General features: G+C 30.9%; 1 protein-coding gene across 10 annotated transcripts in view; it reads right to left on the reverse strand.

The window, feature by feature from the left end:
* The window catches only part of LOC113552905 (regulating synaptic membrane exocytosis protein 2), a 32,142-nt gene that overhangs the window by 5,278 nt on the left and 8,615 nt on the right, over window positions 1–18,249 (reverse strand). Inside the window, exons 3-17 of one of the 10 annotated variants that reach the window (XM_026955924.1) lie at window positions 14,420–14,719; window positions 12,165–12,513; window positions 10,231–10,400; window positions 7,687–7,915; window positions 6,350–6,508; window positions 6,250–6,267; window positions 5,987–6,135; window positions 5,544–5,918; window positions 5,296–5,474; window positions 5,106–5,229; window positions 4,736–5,038; window positions 4,396–4,679; window positions 3,548–4,116; window positions 3,346–3,486; window positions 2,637–2,796 (exon numbers count right to left, since the gene is read on the reverse strand). In XM_026955924.1, the coding sequence (XP_026811725.1) occupies window positions 2,637–2,796; window positions 3,346–3,486; window positions 3,548–4,116; window positions 4,396–4,679; window positions 4,736–5,038; window positions 5,106–5,229; window positions 5,296–5,474; window positions 5,544–5,918; window positions 5,987–6,135; window positions 6,250–6,267; window positions 6,350–6,508; window positions 7,687–7,915; window positions 10,231–10,400; window positions 12,165–12,513; window positions 14,420–14,719 (3,509 nt within the window). Of the gene's footprint in view, window positions 1–1,795; window positions 1,932–2,636; window positions 2,797–3,345; window positions 3,487–3,547; window positions 4,117–4,395; window positions 4,680–4,735; window positions 5,039–5,105; window positions 5,230–5,295; window positions 5,475–5,543; window positions 5,919–5,986; window positions 6,136–6,249; window positions 6,268–6,349; window positions 6,509–7,686; window positions 7,916–10,230; window positions 10,401–10,756; window positions 10,819–12,164; window positions 12,514–14,419; window positions 14,720–18,249 lie in introns of all 10 variants that reach the window. The other 9 variants (XM_026955942.1, XM_026955976.1, XM_026955951.1 and 6 more) reach the window with 9 other exon arrangements.

Here is an 18,249-nt window from a genome sequence, read left to right on the forward strand (position 1 = left end):
TGGTAACGCGTGCTGCTAATGATGAAACATTGATTCCTACGAATGTACTACTTACCATATTTTATTGAACTGTTTATTTACATGGTTGAAAAGAAACATTCAAATTGGAAATCATTTTCCAAATTTAAATCTTTTTAACACAAATTAAGAATCAAATGTTATACACATTAATATAACAATAGTCAGTTAGTATAACATAAAAGTCCACTTTATGTCTCATTAAAATGTATTATATCAAGTACTTTGAAGACATTTAAAAAAAAAAACACAAACCGTAACATTATTTTATTTACACAAGAACACAAACAAATTTTTTTGGTATATTATATAAATCATAATACAAACATTTAAATTAGTATGTAATCTGCATACCAATTTTTAAATAATAATTAGTATTAGAATATAAAATGTATTAATAAAAATGTGCATTTAATTAAACACTTAAGTTTTCCAACTTTTGCGTTTGAAATATAAGTAGGATTCGTTTTAAATTTATAAACATCGAAATACATCAGTTTATCAATCATACTAATAAAAGTAAGCTAAGTGTTTAATAAGGAACTTATGCAAATACATACCTATGCTTATTTCTCTGATTGGAAAAGTATTATATGGTATTAATATATTATTGATTATTAATAGTATAAATACAAATATGTTATACTTGTTCATATATAATATAATTTAGACACGTTTGTATTATAGTTATGGATATAATATCGTATAACATATTATTTTCATAAAATGATTACTCTAACCAGTCTTCTAACCTACTTGATGAAATATCAAATGATTTATATTATGCATTATATAAACTATATTATTCAATAAATACATTTAATAAGAACCTACAAATTATTGTTCAATACTTTGTAAATTACGCTGGTATTCTAATTTAATATAAGTATTGAAGATTTTTCTTCAAACAAGTATATTAAACTAAACAAAAATATATTGATTATGTGTTGTACAAGTATTAATGTAACACATGAGCACATTAATTAATCATAAACAACGAAGAAAATCAAAGCATTTATTTTAAGCTTGGTAACTATTATGAATTTAAGTGAAAATATTGGTGCAATAATTTAAAATCTACTCAATTTGAAATATATTATAACATAAATGATTACTAATTTGTTTTTGTACTCAAATGTCTTGAATAAATAAATATAAACCCACTAATAAAATAAATATTTTCTTAACTAAAATAGTTTACTATTAAGTACCCAATGAAATTTCAACAAAAAATTATACCATATTCAAATGCAAGTTCTCGTAGATAGGTATAATGAAATAGAAATAATAGAATATCATACAAAATAATATAATTTTAAATGTTACTATATTAGTTACAAGAAAATAACTGTCCTATAATCCAAATGGCAACACAGAACTTAATTTTAAAATTTAACGCCAAGTGGTATTGTATAATATATTATCTCATATGTCCACATCATGTAACATACTTAATGTTTATTTATTATATTTTTGTACTTGAGCCTTTTAGGCGTTAATTCAATAAAATTAAAATTAAATAAATTAAATATTATTCAAAAATCCAAAATCATTAATTTAAAATGTAACTAATAGGTACAGTGAAGGATTTATTGTTAATATAATTTTTTTTTGTTTTTACTATTATTTTATATACGACCCGTTTTAGTATTAATTGCGTACATAAAGTATTAACGTGCATTAAGAGAAGAATTTTAAGCTAAAAATAAACACACAGGCCAAAATAGAGATAAATTGATGTATTTGGATGATTTGGGAGAGAATCAGGATTACTTACGAGCTTGGACAATCACTAGAAAGACTGGTGAGGCTTGCTTGTCTGCCCGGGGCCACCTCTTGGGACCGCTTAAAATTGGGTTGGGCGCCACCGCCTCCTCCACCTGAACCGCGTTTCCCTTTCGAGCTCCTTCCTTCTATCCAACAATCAATCAAATAAAACAATATCCGAAACAATTAAATTGAGATTGGAGTTTTCTAGTAATAAGGATATATCACAATGATCTGCTAGGTATAGGATTCAGGTGATACCGGCACAAATTTTTTCCATTTATTTTTATACACACCATTTATACAGTTTAAAATAAAATTTGTACGTGTGGAAAAACCATACTTCATTATGTACCGTAATAAAGCATTCTACAACTATGCACGAACTCCTAAAGTATTGATATATGACTAAGTGATAATACGAAAGATCATCTAACCGGAATACGACTATTGGTTGTCTACAATGACTGAAAATGTTCCAATACCAATAGACGTAGCCGGGGTGTTTGTAATTCGCAATATTTACAAGCGTCTGTTTATTATTTTCCATGAAAATAACTGTATTGAATATTTCTAGCGACGATGTTATCTTTTCATAAATATGTTCAGAGTTTGCACAAACATTCTACAACAAAAATTATATGTACACGAGTGATGATCCAATCCCCATGCAAAGGCAAACTTCTTTTTTTTTTTGAAAATCATCAAACCAAAACGACAATATACACAGGCTTCTTTGACTTTTACCATGTTTGGTCTTCATCCAGGATACCATCAATATCTCCGTGGTTTTATAGTTATAATTGTTTTCTAATTTTTTTTTTTTTTCATAAAAATTACAAATATCATACATTATTAACCTTTCGCCGTCTTGGGATGCTTCACCGTCACTAGAAACGCTGGACGGCTGTTTGACGAGGGGGCGACTTGCCCCAGGCAGCACTTCTTCACTTCTGTGCACCGTAAACGAAGATTTTCCTTTCGAACCAAAACCTAACCTACGCTTGCGCCCTTTAAATCCAGCCCAAAATTAGTAAATTTACTAGGAAAAATGAAATTGGAAAATAATCATAGCTATTAAAATACAAATTGAATAAAAAACTACTATTCTGGAAAATTTTAATTAAATGTAAGAAAAGGGAAAATTTTAATAAAAAAATAAATAATTGGTATAAATATAATAAATTGTTGGATTGGCTTAGATACAAATTAACTTGACTGTTTCAAAATAATATATGTTCAAACAACCTGATAAATAGTTCTGAAATATAAGTTATGTCTAAATAGTTTTCTAATTTTTTTCACGTTTTACAAAATAAATTGTAACGAAAAAATTTGAAATAATAAATAATAATTAATTGAGGATATAATCCGAGATAAGCACATTTCCCGGTCAAACGATTTTTACAAAATTAATCTTAATGATTTTTATAATTATTGATTTATTTGAGAAATTCACAATCCTGTTTTTCACGTTTATTAAGGAAAACTATAATTTTCTCAAACATATTTAGTCATGGAGTGGTATAAGATTTTTTTTTTTGAGATAGTACCACTCACCGGTTGCTGATAATTGAGAAGCTGACGCACTTTTTTTGCCCATACCAGAAGTGGAAGAATTGGTCCCAGAAGCTGAGCTTTTACCGGCACTTTCTGTTAAGGAAGACGAATCGCCTCTTCGTTTTCCTGAACTACCAGAATCTAAAAATGGACATTAACGGTTTAATTATAAATTAAAACACTAACTTTACTTTAATTATACCGGTTATGTTATCTGTCTGTACATCAGCATTAGATAGGCTCCGTGAAAATTGAGCCCTCTTGCTATCGGTTGTTGGTGCCATAACGGGAGATTGTTGTGATCCAGATCTACTGTGCGACGCTCCATAATCACTGCCATGGACAATAGCATTTAAAGGGTCGGTTAAAGCATAACTAAACGCTACAGCAGCGCCACTATAGCTACCCACTACGTCTAACACTGATTCGCCTAAATCTAGAGTCAAATTTCTTTTCCTACGGGATCTTTGCCTCTCTGTTGGGGATTGAAAACCTAGCATATCCAACCCGGAATCAGAATCATAAAGAGGATCGTGATTTTCAAGATGATTTAAATTAAATCGTGTTTTTTTTAATGGTTTTGGGTTTTCAGTCGGCGAATTTTCCGTCAAAACCGGTCTATTATCTATCGGATGGAGTAAAAAATAATCAGCAGGAAATGAATTATAACGGTACAAATGTATACTATCACGCTTGCTACTACTTTTACTAAAACTACAGCTGGGTGAATGTGACGTTGATGGGTAGCGGTAATCGGTGGCGTTGCAGCAGCTGCAAAAGACAAAACACACTGGCGTGAGATTTTCAGATATTGTCTCATTCATCAATACGTATGTAAGAATACTAATAAATTTTCGAGCCGATGTAACAAATGTACTCTATTTAAAGGATGTTTACACGCACAATATGCCACTTTGAAATATCAGAAATCTAAATGTATAAAAATAGATGAGTAATGATTCTAAAACAGTACATAAATTCTAACTTAATTTTGTTATTTATAAGGAATGTAAACTTAACATTCTGATTAAACAATGTTTTATTCATTACCAAAATATCGTTGATCTGGGCTGTTCAGATTGCGTAGATAAAGCACTGCTGATAACACTATCGCTATCATCAATATCACAAGTATCCCCAGTTTCTCCTCTGGACATCATTGATCCTCTAACATGTGGAGGTGTCAGAGATCGAAGTTGTTGCATAGGTATATCACTATCACTTAATCCACCATAATGGTGTAATCTACCAAGGCCTCCTGTTCTACTCTGAATTCTTCGAGGTTGCATTTGTCTCGTTCTTCTTCGGACCGATGACGTTTGGTCATCAAAATACTGAAATATTGACGTTTGATTCATGTTAAATAAAAATAGTGCTTATTTAAACTCACATATGGAATTCGTTCATCTAAAGAAGAAGGCATAGTTCCTGGAATTTGGGGAAGTTGACGTTTTTTTGGCGTGGATGTAGGAGTAGCTGTTGCTGACCTAGCTAAGAATCTTGAAGGACCTTGTCTATAGCTTTGAACACCTCCGGGATACCTATAGTCTGGTGGAGATAAACTTCTTCTATCGGAGAGCATAGTTGGACTTTTTGAACGTGATCTGGAATGTTGACTAGGAGAATCAGTTGGTGCAGCAGATCTCGATCTATGACTAACACTTGTAGTAGGTCGAATTGGAACGGACTGCTGCTATACCAATTAATATTTTAATATTTTAAATTTTTATAAAAACCTTTTTTTTATCGTGAGTATTTACTTTTAAACTGACGTCGTATCCATATTTTTTTTCAATTGTAGTGCCATACACATATGACTTTTGCAGTGGTGACATATCCCTACGACTTTTTCTCCGATCCAAATGATCATAATCAGGCGGCGGGCTAAAAATTCGTTGTTTTTTTATTTATTTATGATATAACGTCTAATCATATTAAGTTAGGCTATACCTTATAGAACTACCAAGGCTACTTATAGACGCGCCATCTGCTCCAACTCGTCGTCCACTACAACAATCATCAACATCCGAAGCATCTGAATCTGATTGTCGAGATAATGTAGATGGTGGAGACAAGTGTTCTCCTGAGTATTCCATATCATAATCACCTATTGAAATACCACCTTCTCCCTATAAACAGTATTTGAAAGCGATAAATTAATAATAGATTACAAATTAAATAAATTTAAAAAAACATACAGTTATTTCTTGATGTGCAGTTAATGGATACCATTCAGCCAAGTTTTCTAATTTTTTTATTCCCAATTCGATTAGTACCTCTCCAAGAAACTGATTTGTAGGGTTATTATCATAATCCCACAACGAAATTTGAAGAACTTTAAACTTCAAATCTGACCTTCTCATAGTTGTAAATGAAAAATTTTGATTCCATTTAGGATCAGTGGAGTTCATTATCGTTTTAGTCCTTCGTTTAGATTTCTCACTTGTATCGGGTAAAAGACATACTTTGGCGTATGCTGATCTTGGTGAACCATCAGACCGCGGTACCAGACTTGAAGCGGCCATTATAGTTACGACCAACTTTAATGATTGCGGGTCAAAACCTAATTTGACCTAAAGCACAGATACAAAATAATAACAAGGTTAGTACTTGAACAGTACATTTAATTTATTTTTGTTACCTGTATCTTCCCTCCGACATGTAAACTATTCGGTCCACTAACACTTTTGGAAGCCCTTAAGACCCGGGCTGGATTCGAAGCCAAATGCTCAGGACTACCCGGCGAAGTCACCATTACATAAGGTTTATCTTTACGCAAATCATATAAGCCTGAAAAACATAAATATTTATTGCTATTGTAATTTTAAAATTCTTTTTTATTCAATTTTTATAAATCTAAAGGGGGTGAGGGGCATCAGTAGGGCGGTTTGAAATCGCGCTAACCCATTGAACTCGATTTAGCTGAAAGAAAATGAAACAGGCATCATTAATCAATATAGGTATTATAATAGGGACTATAATAGTACCTTTTTAAAATGTATACCTTTAGTTGGAGTGCCATAACTTGCTCTTCTCGGAAGTATTGACCTGGACACTTTGAGCTCAATTTGAGGCAAATGTTTTGATTCTGAAATAATATCCGATACTTCTTTTTGTGTTTTTCCTTGCAATAAACAACCATTCCATTCCAACACCTCGTCTCCTGTTATTATAGACAAATACAATATTAAAATGTTATTAAATTAAATAAATTGGATTACAAAATATAATTGTTTAATTCGTATTTTTGTCTTGTATTAATAACCGTAGGCTATAATTAACTATAACATGTTTTCTTAAAATAAATCACACAATACTAAGTCTGTATAAAATAATACTATATTTAAAAAAAAACTATCATTTTTATTTTTCATTATTGTAGCTACTAATTATTCCAGATTGATTGAATGATAATATTTTAAATTTAAGCCCATATTAAATATAAGTAATGTTTCATTTCAAATAAATTTATAAACTTAAATGTATTTAATAAATTAACCTATTTTACTCAATCTAAACTAAAAATATACTACTAACTAATATATAATTAAATTATATATACAAATTTGAGCATTTTATACCACTAAATAGTTTTATAAATTATTATTTAATATAAAACAAATAATATGATTATCTTTAGTATTTAACGCAGCAAGTATTTTTTAATTAATATTCAATATATCCGTGTTTAAATAGTCACTGTTATAACTGTAATAACTTCACTGTTTAAAATAATAGCAATAACTATTTTTAAAATAAATTATTAGTTTTCTAATAAATTGAATTAACTCAAATGTATTTCCATGTCCAATAAGTTAGAAATAGAATATTTATAAAACAATTTAAAAAATTTAATTAACTATATACATATTTGAATTAGTCAATGTAAGAATTATTATTAAAATTATATTCATACAATTTTCAAAATAATCATAATTTATTTTATTTCACAAAAAATGTATCTGTTGAGTCTTAAATTTTACTGTACTAATGAAACAAAAAAAATGTATCTATAATATATTATAATTTGCAAAAACAGGGGAAAGTTAATGAAACTTAATTTTACTACGTATAGTTAAAAAAATATTATTTTAGTATAATTTAAATTATATTATATAATATATGTAACCTTATAAGTATTAATAAGTGTATAAATGTATGTGTTGGCAGAAATTTACATGTATCTTGTGAAGTCTAAAAACTCCCTTTATATATAAATATAATTTTTGCAAACGGAAATTTTATTATTATGCGTTTGATTCTTTAACCGACTGCGGACGAGAAAATAGGAGCGACAGTGGATGGAGAAGAGAAAAAACAGACGCCGTGTGTCCCACTAACCCGGTTTCAAATTTCCCTCCATGTCAGCTGTACTGCCTTTCCGGACGCGATCGATAATCGCACATCTCCTTCCGGTGGCCGATAGGAATTTGCCGCCAGTGATTTTCAGGCCCAACATGGCGGCCGCGCTGGAAGACGGGCTGATCGGGGTCTCCCAAACAGACTTGTTAAGCACCATGTGACCTATCAAGAACTTGTTATCGGGGCTCCGTTGCCACGACATCGGTTGCTGCAAACAGAATCAGCATTAGCCCCGAGGAGACGGTTGCATGCGCCAGACCCTATCTAATCGTAACTTAACATACCACTGATTTTTTTTTAAATTGTATCATTTTTTTTTAAGTATTAATATAGAGAACCAATTATGTTTCTATGTGTGTGTATGTGTGTATATGTTCAGAAAATTCAAACTTCAACTGACAAGTATGAATTGTCTCGATTTTTTTTTCGATTCGACGAAAAAAAATCTATTGTTTTAACCGAATTAAAGACCAACAATCGAGGGTCGAAGAAACAACTAACAAGTAAATCCATCAATATTTGTTCGTTCAATCATTTTGTAAAATAGTTCATGGTTATATGAATTCAGTGTGACGTATCATTCGTTAATGTTATTACTTATTACCTTTCCGCTGATTGTAACTAGATAACAAGTGATAAAATCTATTTATATTTTATAATAAAGTATTATCCATCATTGTACATTATGTTATGTATTATTACATTTCAATGAGTATTTATTTAAAAAACGAAGAAACTAGACAATATTTTGTTGCGAATTGTAAGTTATTAACAAATAATCAATTCCTAAATAAATTAAACAATAATTGAGTGAATTAATAAGCTGACCAGAAAGATAGTTTTTTCTCATTACGAATGTGCGAAGATAACTAAAGAAAAATAATCACTGTTCGACAAAAATATACAACAAAATAGATTTTGTATTAATTTTTTTTTCTTAGATTTTTGTTCCTTTCGTTTAAAATGTAAGTCTTAATATACTGAAAGTTATTAAAAGTTAAATGTTCATTAGCATTGTAATCACATAATATTATTATAATAGATACGTATAACCTTTAGCATTAATATCGTGATATAAATATACCTCAGTAATGTTTTGTTACAATTAGATATTATGTATTATCAAGTACTACGTATAATTATCATTTCAATCATTGAACTATCTACCAATAATATTAAAAAAAGAAAATATTCTCAACTACAAAAAGGATTAAACACAATATACATGCAAAATTGAAAAATAATATAACAAATAATAATTAACATGCAAAAAAGCTGTTAGCAGTGTGTAAAAATTGTATCTGATATTTATGTAAATTTGAATGAAATTCAAGCGATATTTCATATCATTTTTCTTGAGGAATATTATAATTATTTTTAAAAACTTACTAATTTACAGTTGATACAGGTAATTTCATAATAAAAATAGATAAACTTTGATATTGAATTTTATGAAAATAAATTCTCGTTATACATTTGAATTAAGTTTATCTTACCTTCATAACACAGTTGGTTTAATAAAGAGATAGGCAAACTATATTATCAACGACATTTATGAGATACGATTTAAATTATCTAATACAAAGAACAGATATATGTATATATGTGGTACCCCTATCGAAAGAATTATTTTTACATTTTTAATAGAATAAATATAATTTTTACTTCTACCGCATCGTACGCTGATTATAAAATATATTATATATATATATATATGTAAATACAAAATTTAACACAATAAAACTAAATTTTATAATAATAACTAGAATTATATATAAAATATATTAAATTACTAATTGATATTTTTTTCTAATTCAATTAATTATACATCACAAATCTATGAATAAGTACAACTTAATATTTCGAAGAAAAATTGAATTAAAGTAATTATAAACTTTAATAATAGACAGTGACAATATTATTTCATATTCCAAAAATGTAGTTAAATCCCACTCAGTAACAATAAATTGCACTATTTTTTTTTTTATTTGTAAATTTAGTTTAACCGATTGGTTTAATGATTGGGAAATATAATTATAACTATATTAAAGTTTTAAATGATTTTTTTGAACAGTAGAAATGCAATTTTATTGTGTATCATGATTTATGAGCGCGTTCATATTGGTGTTACAAATCAATCGTATACAACTATTTCGGCATAGTGAAAATTTGATTTACGACATTATAAGAATGTCAGCAAACTAGTAATTGATAAGTAAACTAACGCCGAATCGCATAAAAATGTTTTAATTTAAACATTTAAGGTTCTCTAAAATGTAATAATGGATCAACCATGGACCGCTAATATTGTTAATTGGATCACTGTTAATTAATTAAATTTCTAGTCATTGTTTATGCAGCCCGGCATTACTATACTATAATGATATATTTAATATACATCATAATATATGTACCAATGTACCTATGAAATAATGGCTTTTCAATTTGGCCTTTAAAATATTCTACTTTATTGTGTTATTTTGATTTTTAAGTTTTAATTCGATGCTTAACGCATTTTAGTACCTTAATGTCGCCGAGGTATATTGGGTCGTCATTGGACGTGAATATCGAACTGCCGGTGTCAAATCCGGAGTCTTTGGACGTTTGTTGTGTTGTTTGATGATGTCGGTGATCGAACCGCACAGTTTTCTTTCGCCTTAGTCCATTAATGGTACCCATCTTGCGGTAAATTGCTAAATGACAACACAATGTCACCCCTAACCTCAAACCGCCCAGACTCAAGAGCCCCAACCATAATAATAGAGCGCAATAAATAAAACACAAATATGTTTAAAGTCAAGAGGGTCAAAGAGTGTCACGACGCATGCATGTTTGCTGGGTAACGCCATAAAGAAAAAATCAAAATTTAAAAAAAAAAAACACAAAATTAAATAAAATATCTCATCCAACACCAAAACCAAAAATAAAAGTAGGTAATATAATCACAAAAACAAAAAATTGAATACAACGATGTAGAATAATCGTTATTGAATACAAAAAAAAAAAATGAAAAATAAAATAAAAAGTCTTTACAAATGCCAAAACCTACCGATGATAATGTCATTGAATGTTTATAAGTCTGGTCTTCTCCCGCATTACTCTCTGCGTCACCTGTACGTCAGTTCAATCAATAACATTACTATAGTTTTCGCGACGAATTACATTCGCACCGCGTTCCCGCCTACTCCAGACTTGTTCGCGTCAAAGAAATCTAGAGTATTGACGTAATGATATGGAGGAGGGTGGGTGTATTGAAGAACAAATGAATAATAGCGAGTATAATTGTAAAAAATAAAAATAAATTATCTTCCAAAAACGGGTGTAGTTCTAAAAACAGCCAAAAAATCTTGAAATGATTTAAACGGCACATCAAAATATATCTTTACCTAATTATGCGTATTATAATATATTAAATATATTTGTGAAGCTACGACATTTACGAATTTACGCGCAGAAGAAGTGTCCACAATTATACGCATGCGTTACTGACAACTATGTGCACAGCAGTCAGTATGCATGGTATAAACCGTGCATATTATAATAATATTATACAAGCATGTTTCGTTTAACTAGTCACACTAATATTTATCGAGCCAATAATCGTTATTTAAACAAAATTATATAACGAAACATTTCGTTAATCAAATTTTTACTGCTTTTTAGGTACGAGCATATTATGCATTTTTAACGAAAACTTGTACCTACATTTTAAAATTTAAAATCGGTGGTAATTTCTTATCAACTTTAAATGATTATTTTTGATTATTTAACTTAACTACAAGGATGGCACACGCGTGTGTTATCTCCTTTCTTATATGCATACAATATAGCAAAATCCCGTTCAGTATAGAACACATCATGTGTTGTTAGCTTTAATATTAGAAAAAATTTACCTAAAGAATTTATTATCAAAATTAAAAGTTAGAACATTATCAGTGTCGTAGCGTTGATATTTTGATATTTTAATTTTTAACTAAACATGAAGATTTTCAATTTTGTAATACTTTACATACCTACTCATATCTATCGCAAATTTGCTATGTTGTTAGTATATGCATTAAGACAAAGACAATACGTGCAGGTGTCCTGTGGATTAAAATATCTTAACTATTAACATTTATTAATAGAAAATGTTTTTTCAATATTTAAACATCTATAATTTTAATGCGGTTTCCTACTTTAGATTAAATATATTATTTGTCATAAAAATTTTAATATAAAAAAAAATAGATTTTTTATGTACTTTGAAAAAATATATAAAAACATTTTTTTCATAAAAAAAATTTTCCGAAAAAAGGGTTATTATAATGTGACTATTTAAACGAAACATGCTCTATATAATATATATATACCTACATTATTTTACATACACAAGACGCGTGTGACTATATATTAAACCTAACACTATATGATTGTTGGTACACGATAGTTGACGCTATATTATACGGACGGCTTACCTTTTTCGCTTTCGTGCTCATCGCAGCTAGTGCACTCGGACGTGGATCTCAACTCCTCCTCCTCAGAACTGGAAAAACTGATGCGTTGGTGCTGGTGTTGGTGCTGTTGATGCTGCTGCTGATGTAGCCGATCGGGGGGCATCGTATTCCCGGGCCTTTTGTGCTTGCGCACTGGCACGGCACCGGGACCGCCACGGCCTCCCATAAGCGACTGTTTACAGTCCACCGCGGCCGGACCGAACTGGTGCAGCGGGGGCTGGTGGTGTGAAGACCTGGACGACTGGTTGCCGGTTCCGGTCCTGTGCGAAACACCTTCCAGCTGACCGCCACGGTAGTAATCGTCGTGACCCTGAAACAGTGGTCAACGTTTAAAATATCGTGCAAGCCATTGGTTTTCATGCTCGGCAATCGATAGGCGAGTGCGGTACGGATATAGGAGTGGTAAGAGGCATGTGTAAGCTGTTAATAGAGCGGATAAATAAATTGATATGCCTATAATGGCAATCGCGCGTAAGTGTTGTTGACACTCAAGACGGGCCAGCGTCCTGATAAGGGCTGATTCATTTAGTTGTAGTCTACACTAATTGTATTTAATCGGTCGATTTAAACAACAATAATATTTTATATTTTACATCGTAATACCTTAATCTCCAAATTGCTTGGCTCAATCGACGACAACTCGCGTATAATAATTGATTTATTTATAATCGAAGAAAAGTTTTTTTTTTCAAGTATCGAAATACGTGTTGAACAAGTATTTTTATTTTTATAAATTAGTATTAAAAGTGAAGAAAAATTGTTAACGCGATGGTACAATGGTGCCAACTATTAATTTATATACCTACGTAACAATAATAAAATACTATTTGCTTTTATTCACATATATTTTCATATAATACATAAAATATTTGAAATAAATATTCCTTTTCCAATGTGAAATTAAGAATATAAGTCATTAAAATATTATAAACCTTAAAAATAGTAAAATACTAGTAGATAGTAAACAATGCTTATCAAAGTATAAAAGACATTTTTTCACAATCACAAGAGTTAACTAAAAAAATAAATGTAGCTAGTTAAATGCATCAAGTGTACATAATAACATAGTCGAGCAAGTGTTCGATCGACAAGTGTAACGACAGACACAATAGTATTCAAGTGATTATAAAATTAACGTGGTCAATGATATAACTCATTTATATACCACAAATCGTAAGTGCGATATAATAATGCTAATGGTGCAAAAATCTTAAAACTGTAGTTTATTCGAATCGAATATAAACGAATTCCAGTTCAAAAATTAATTCTCTAATCATATTGACCATAAGTATAGATACAAATGATACAAAGTATATTATGTAATAATATTGATTATTCTCCAGCAGCACAAAACAACGGTCGACACCGATAGCAGTTGGTCGCTTGGGAACTTAACAGCTAACGTGCATTTCACTATTCCGATACGGACTTAAGCCCGTAGCATAAACGCCGATATAGTTTATGCATGGTTTTTTATTTATTTTTTTATCTGTCTCAAGAATCGCATTTTTAGCACTCTGCAGTGCAGTTATGTTGTTGTGTACCAGCTCACTGCTCTCAGAGAACACTCAAATATTGGTTTAACACAAACGACATTTTTATCTAACCGTTATTTTACAATAAAATGATATATATTATAATTTTCTAACGTATGAATTAGTATTTATTTCTATTAATTTTACTATAATAAAATAATATGATAATGACCTTTAAATAATTCAATTTATGTACGTGACCTAGCAATTTGCCCTTTACACACAACATCACATTTTCTTTGTGTGAAATGGATATAGATCTGGCAAAGAGGTTAGCTGCTCTTTAATTTTTAAAAACCACGAAAAATATAATAAAAAAATAAATAGATTTGTTAATATAATTGTATATGCATTAAAACCCGATTATAGTTTTGAATAATCGTATCAAGCATTTAATAAAAGGATGAAAAATATACATTACAATCCGAGCCTTACCGTTATAAAATCGTGTATACTTGAAACTTTATTAACAACGACGAGAAATATAATATATTATGTTAAAGCACATTGTTGTAAATTAATCACAAGACTTAATTTCATCCTCCAACAGTCAAACCTAACCTGACCTCCAACTACCCATCCACTCTAAAAAATTGCAAGCACTCAACCAATCACGAGAAAAGATGACATATAATATATAATAATAATAATAATAATAATAATAAATGTTTATAGACGTACTGTGCGATAGTACTCATCGGTCAGTTCATGTTCCTGCTCCTTCCGGCTGGACGGCTCTTGTTGGGAGTATTGGCGCCGCAGGAGGCTATTGGACCGCTGCAACAGTGGCACATTCTCTTTCTCTACTGCACTATGTGCCCTCTCGAGCTTGGGCCTCTTATCCGACATCATACAAGGCGATGACACCTCAGACCGCCGGGACGGGTCGCTGCCCGCGGCTGCCATACCGTGGTTGATCCATTCCCCAGACTTGCTGAGAAGCTCTTGTTTTTTCCGACACAATATGCACACCCATATCACCTGTAAAAACACGTTTATATATTTTTTTTAAGAACTTTTTTTTTGTACTTAGAATAATCTTTTATTATTATTCAACTATATTGTCAAATTATGCGTTGTGTAAATTTTAATCAGTAATCTTCATTCGCTCAAGTGTTGGGCACACCAACTCTGTGTAATGTATTAAGGAATTGTGTTAAAATACTTAATTAGCTTATATTAGTTAATTAGTTCATCAAAATATTCTATAATCGTGATAGAGTTACCTACTATCAAATAGTTATTAAAAAAAAAAGATCATAGAGTCAAAAATACAATTATAAGACAATAATAAACAAGGATGAAGCTCAAGCTGTTTACCTAATAATAAAATATATTTGTTATTAGGTAAATTAAAACTCGTGATAATATTTAAAATCCAAACTATAAAATAATAACTGTTGGATAAATTGATAAATTTGAAGTTGTAGTGAATAAAAATAATAGTTTAATCATCAGAGTTCATATTTTATAGAATTTCATCCATTGTATACATAATTTATAGGTACACGCACTAGGTATGACGCGTTATAAATATTTAAATTGCGCAAGCTCTAATAATTTTACTTCGAGACCTATTTATGTATAGATTGAATAAAAAAATATATAATATATATTTTTTATTGGAATACATTAGAGATAGTCTACGAATAAAGTTATATTTAAGGTTATTGTTTTATTTATAAAAACGCCAGTATAGAGTATGTGGCGCTTTTTGCGCTCTGGTGCAGTTAACCCCATGCCGTCGGCCGCCGTCCGCCCATAACCATATTTATATTCAACATCTGTCCCAGATAGGCCCTATAATATTATGTAAAAATAAAAATAAACTTCCACCAAAAGCGGATGGTGCATGGAAAAGTCACATATTATAATATTATATATTTGTTAACAGGCCAAAGGCGCATATCATTATATTATATTTCAGCGTTACACAACCTATACCATTATACTATGTATGTGTTCGAAACAAATTTAAATCGTACCTATTATGTACAATACAATACAATATACAATATTGCTCCACGGAAAAAATCCTATATTCTGTGATTACTCGTCGAAAGTGGTTGATGTTAAAATTATTAACGCGCATTCGATGTTAAAATTACGTTATTATTTACGGTTTACGAACTCTACGCACATATTGTGCTGCATGTACAATATTCTACAATGTGCATAATATTATTATTTATGCCATATAAAGAACCATCATACGATATGGCGATATAACAATATAATACCCGTCAAACAAAAATTACATGATGTGCACAACATGTAGTAATGTATAATATATTATATTATTATATCGCTGCAATCTCGTTAACAAAACATAATTATTTATCGGCTAATAGTTATCACATGATACATTGTTCCGTTCGGACCGGAAACGCGGTGTGTCACGGTAAAAAAAACGTCGAGTGTGTAATAATATACATGTAAGTATGTAATATTAAAAACGTAAAATATATAGTTTATAGCTGATATAATACCAAAGGGGTTATTGGGTCGTAACGATTTTTACGACCGAGTCTTTTTTTTTCCGTCCCGCTATAAGTGCTAATCGTTAAATGCGCCTCATTTTCACTCGAATAAATGCTATACTAATAGTCTCCGCGAGCACACAACAAACGCTATAGTATATAATATGTGCGCACAATAAAATCGTTCATTTCGGTAGGATAAATATTTTTCCTTGTCAGTGATTCAGATCGAAACGAAATATTTCCGACGTATACGACGACATCGTGCGGGCGAGCTGTGAGCATACACACATACGCACTCACACAAACATCTAGGTTTTCACGTGACCGAAAGTATTGGCGTTGAGTAAACACGTCGTTTGTTCCCGTCTGTATGTATATATAGGTATGTATTTTACGGCTGTATAATAGTGTTATATATAATATTATAACAATATAAAAATGTGAGTAAATATAAATCGTAATAACTATACGAAATGTACAACAAGATAAACATACATATGTGCAATTCGGGTGGCGGCGGATTTGCTGAACGGAGTGAATTCGGTGTTTATGTGTACGTATACGCGCGTTTACGGTTTACGAGCTCGTTAGAATACAATTTCATGTAATATGTTATTTGTACAAGACGCGAGGCGAGTGCTTTTTTTTTGCATTTTCTACCTCGATATATACGTGTATTACATATATGGCATACGCGCGTGCTCGCGATATCCTTACGATGTGTACATAGTACATAATAATATTATAATCGTTAAGATGGGTGCTGCGTTGCAGTCTAAAGTGTCCGAAATAACGAAATGTTTTCGAACGGAGAATTGGTCTTTTCTTTTTGATTTCATCCTGGCAATGGGGACGCCGCGTTATCCACTGTCCAGTAAATTGAACTGTTAAAAAAAAATACCTATGTCTGGAAAATTGGAAAACAAATATCCGTGTGAAGTTAGTTAACTATGGCAGCGGCGCTTTCTCTGCGAATATACCTATACAGTACGCGCACATACATATTATTATATATTAGACTACGCCGCCGCCGCTGCGATCAATATAACATACGTCATGTCCCGCAAATCCGTGACGTCATTGCTCCCACCCGAAAAGGGGCGGATGATACCGAGTTGAATGCACCCCGTGAACCGTTGTCCACGTATATATATTATATAATATAATATATTAATATTATTATATTACGAGCGAGGGTTTCGCTGAGACCGTCTGCAGCGGCGCCTGTGGTGGCGATGTTTTTATATTAAAAGCAATACTCGCGATGATATCAAAAAACTTTAAATTAATAGAAAACAAAGAGTTTTTTTTTCTTTTCTTATGAAAAAATATATATAACTTTGCACGCGAAAATAAACGAATTGGACGCAGCGCTGTACTCTATATAGGTATACCTCTTCCTTCCGCCGACCACGGCACGGAGCCGCGGCAAACGTCTAATACACACGTACGCCTTATTACCACACATGATGATATTTCACGTGCAGCGTTAGTGACAAAAGCCCGTATGAAGCTTAAGTATAGAAAGCGTCAATTTAATTAAAATCATATACCTTTTATCAGCCCATTTTGGTTTTTTTCACATTTCACATTCAACCTCGAATAACGCGTAGGTAGTAAAAAAAAAAAAAAAAAAACACAAGACTATCTCAATATAATAAATAATATGATTTGTCGACATCCTAAAGATGAACAATCGATTAAAACGACGTTTTGTCGTGTCCACGTCAATCCTTTGTACAGATAAATGTAAAAAAAAACAGAACGCCGAAGTTTATCTAAGATATATTTTTCATCGTTGGGTATTTATTTGCATATAGTCGTATTCATAAGAGTATTATATTTCATATTGGAAACACGCAAATAACTAGGTCAAAGGGTTACTGATTCTGTAAACTTGTAGACCTTGATTGGACTTTATCACGAATATGCACACCACATGTATAGTAGTGGTGCAAAGTAATTTCTTGCTACAAACTGAAACGTCTTTACACGCTAAAAAAAAGCCGACGCAAGTAGGTATATTAT

Source organism: Rhopalosiphum maidis, chromosome 4 (assembly GCF_003676215.2).
Source record: "Rhopalosiphum maidis isolate BTI-1 chromosome 4, ASM367621v3, whole genome shotgun sequence".
Classification (NCBI taxonomy): domain Eukaryota; kingdom Metazoa; phylum Arthropoda; class Insecta; order Hemiptera; family Aphididae; genus Rhopalosiphum; species Rhopalosiphum maidis.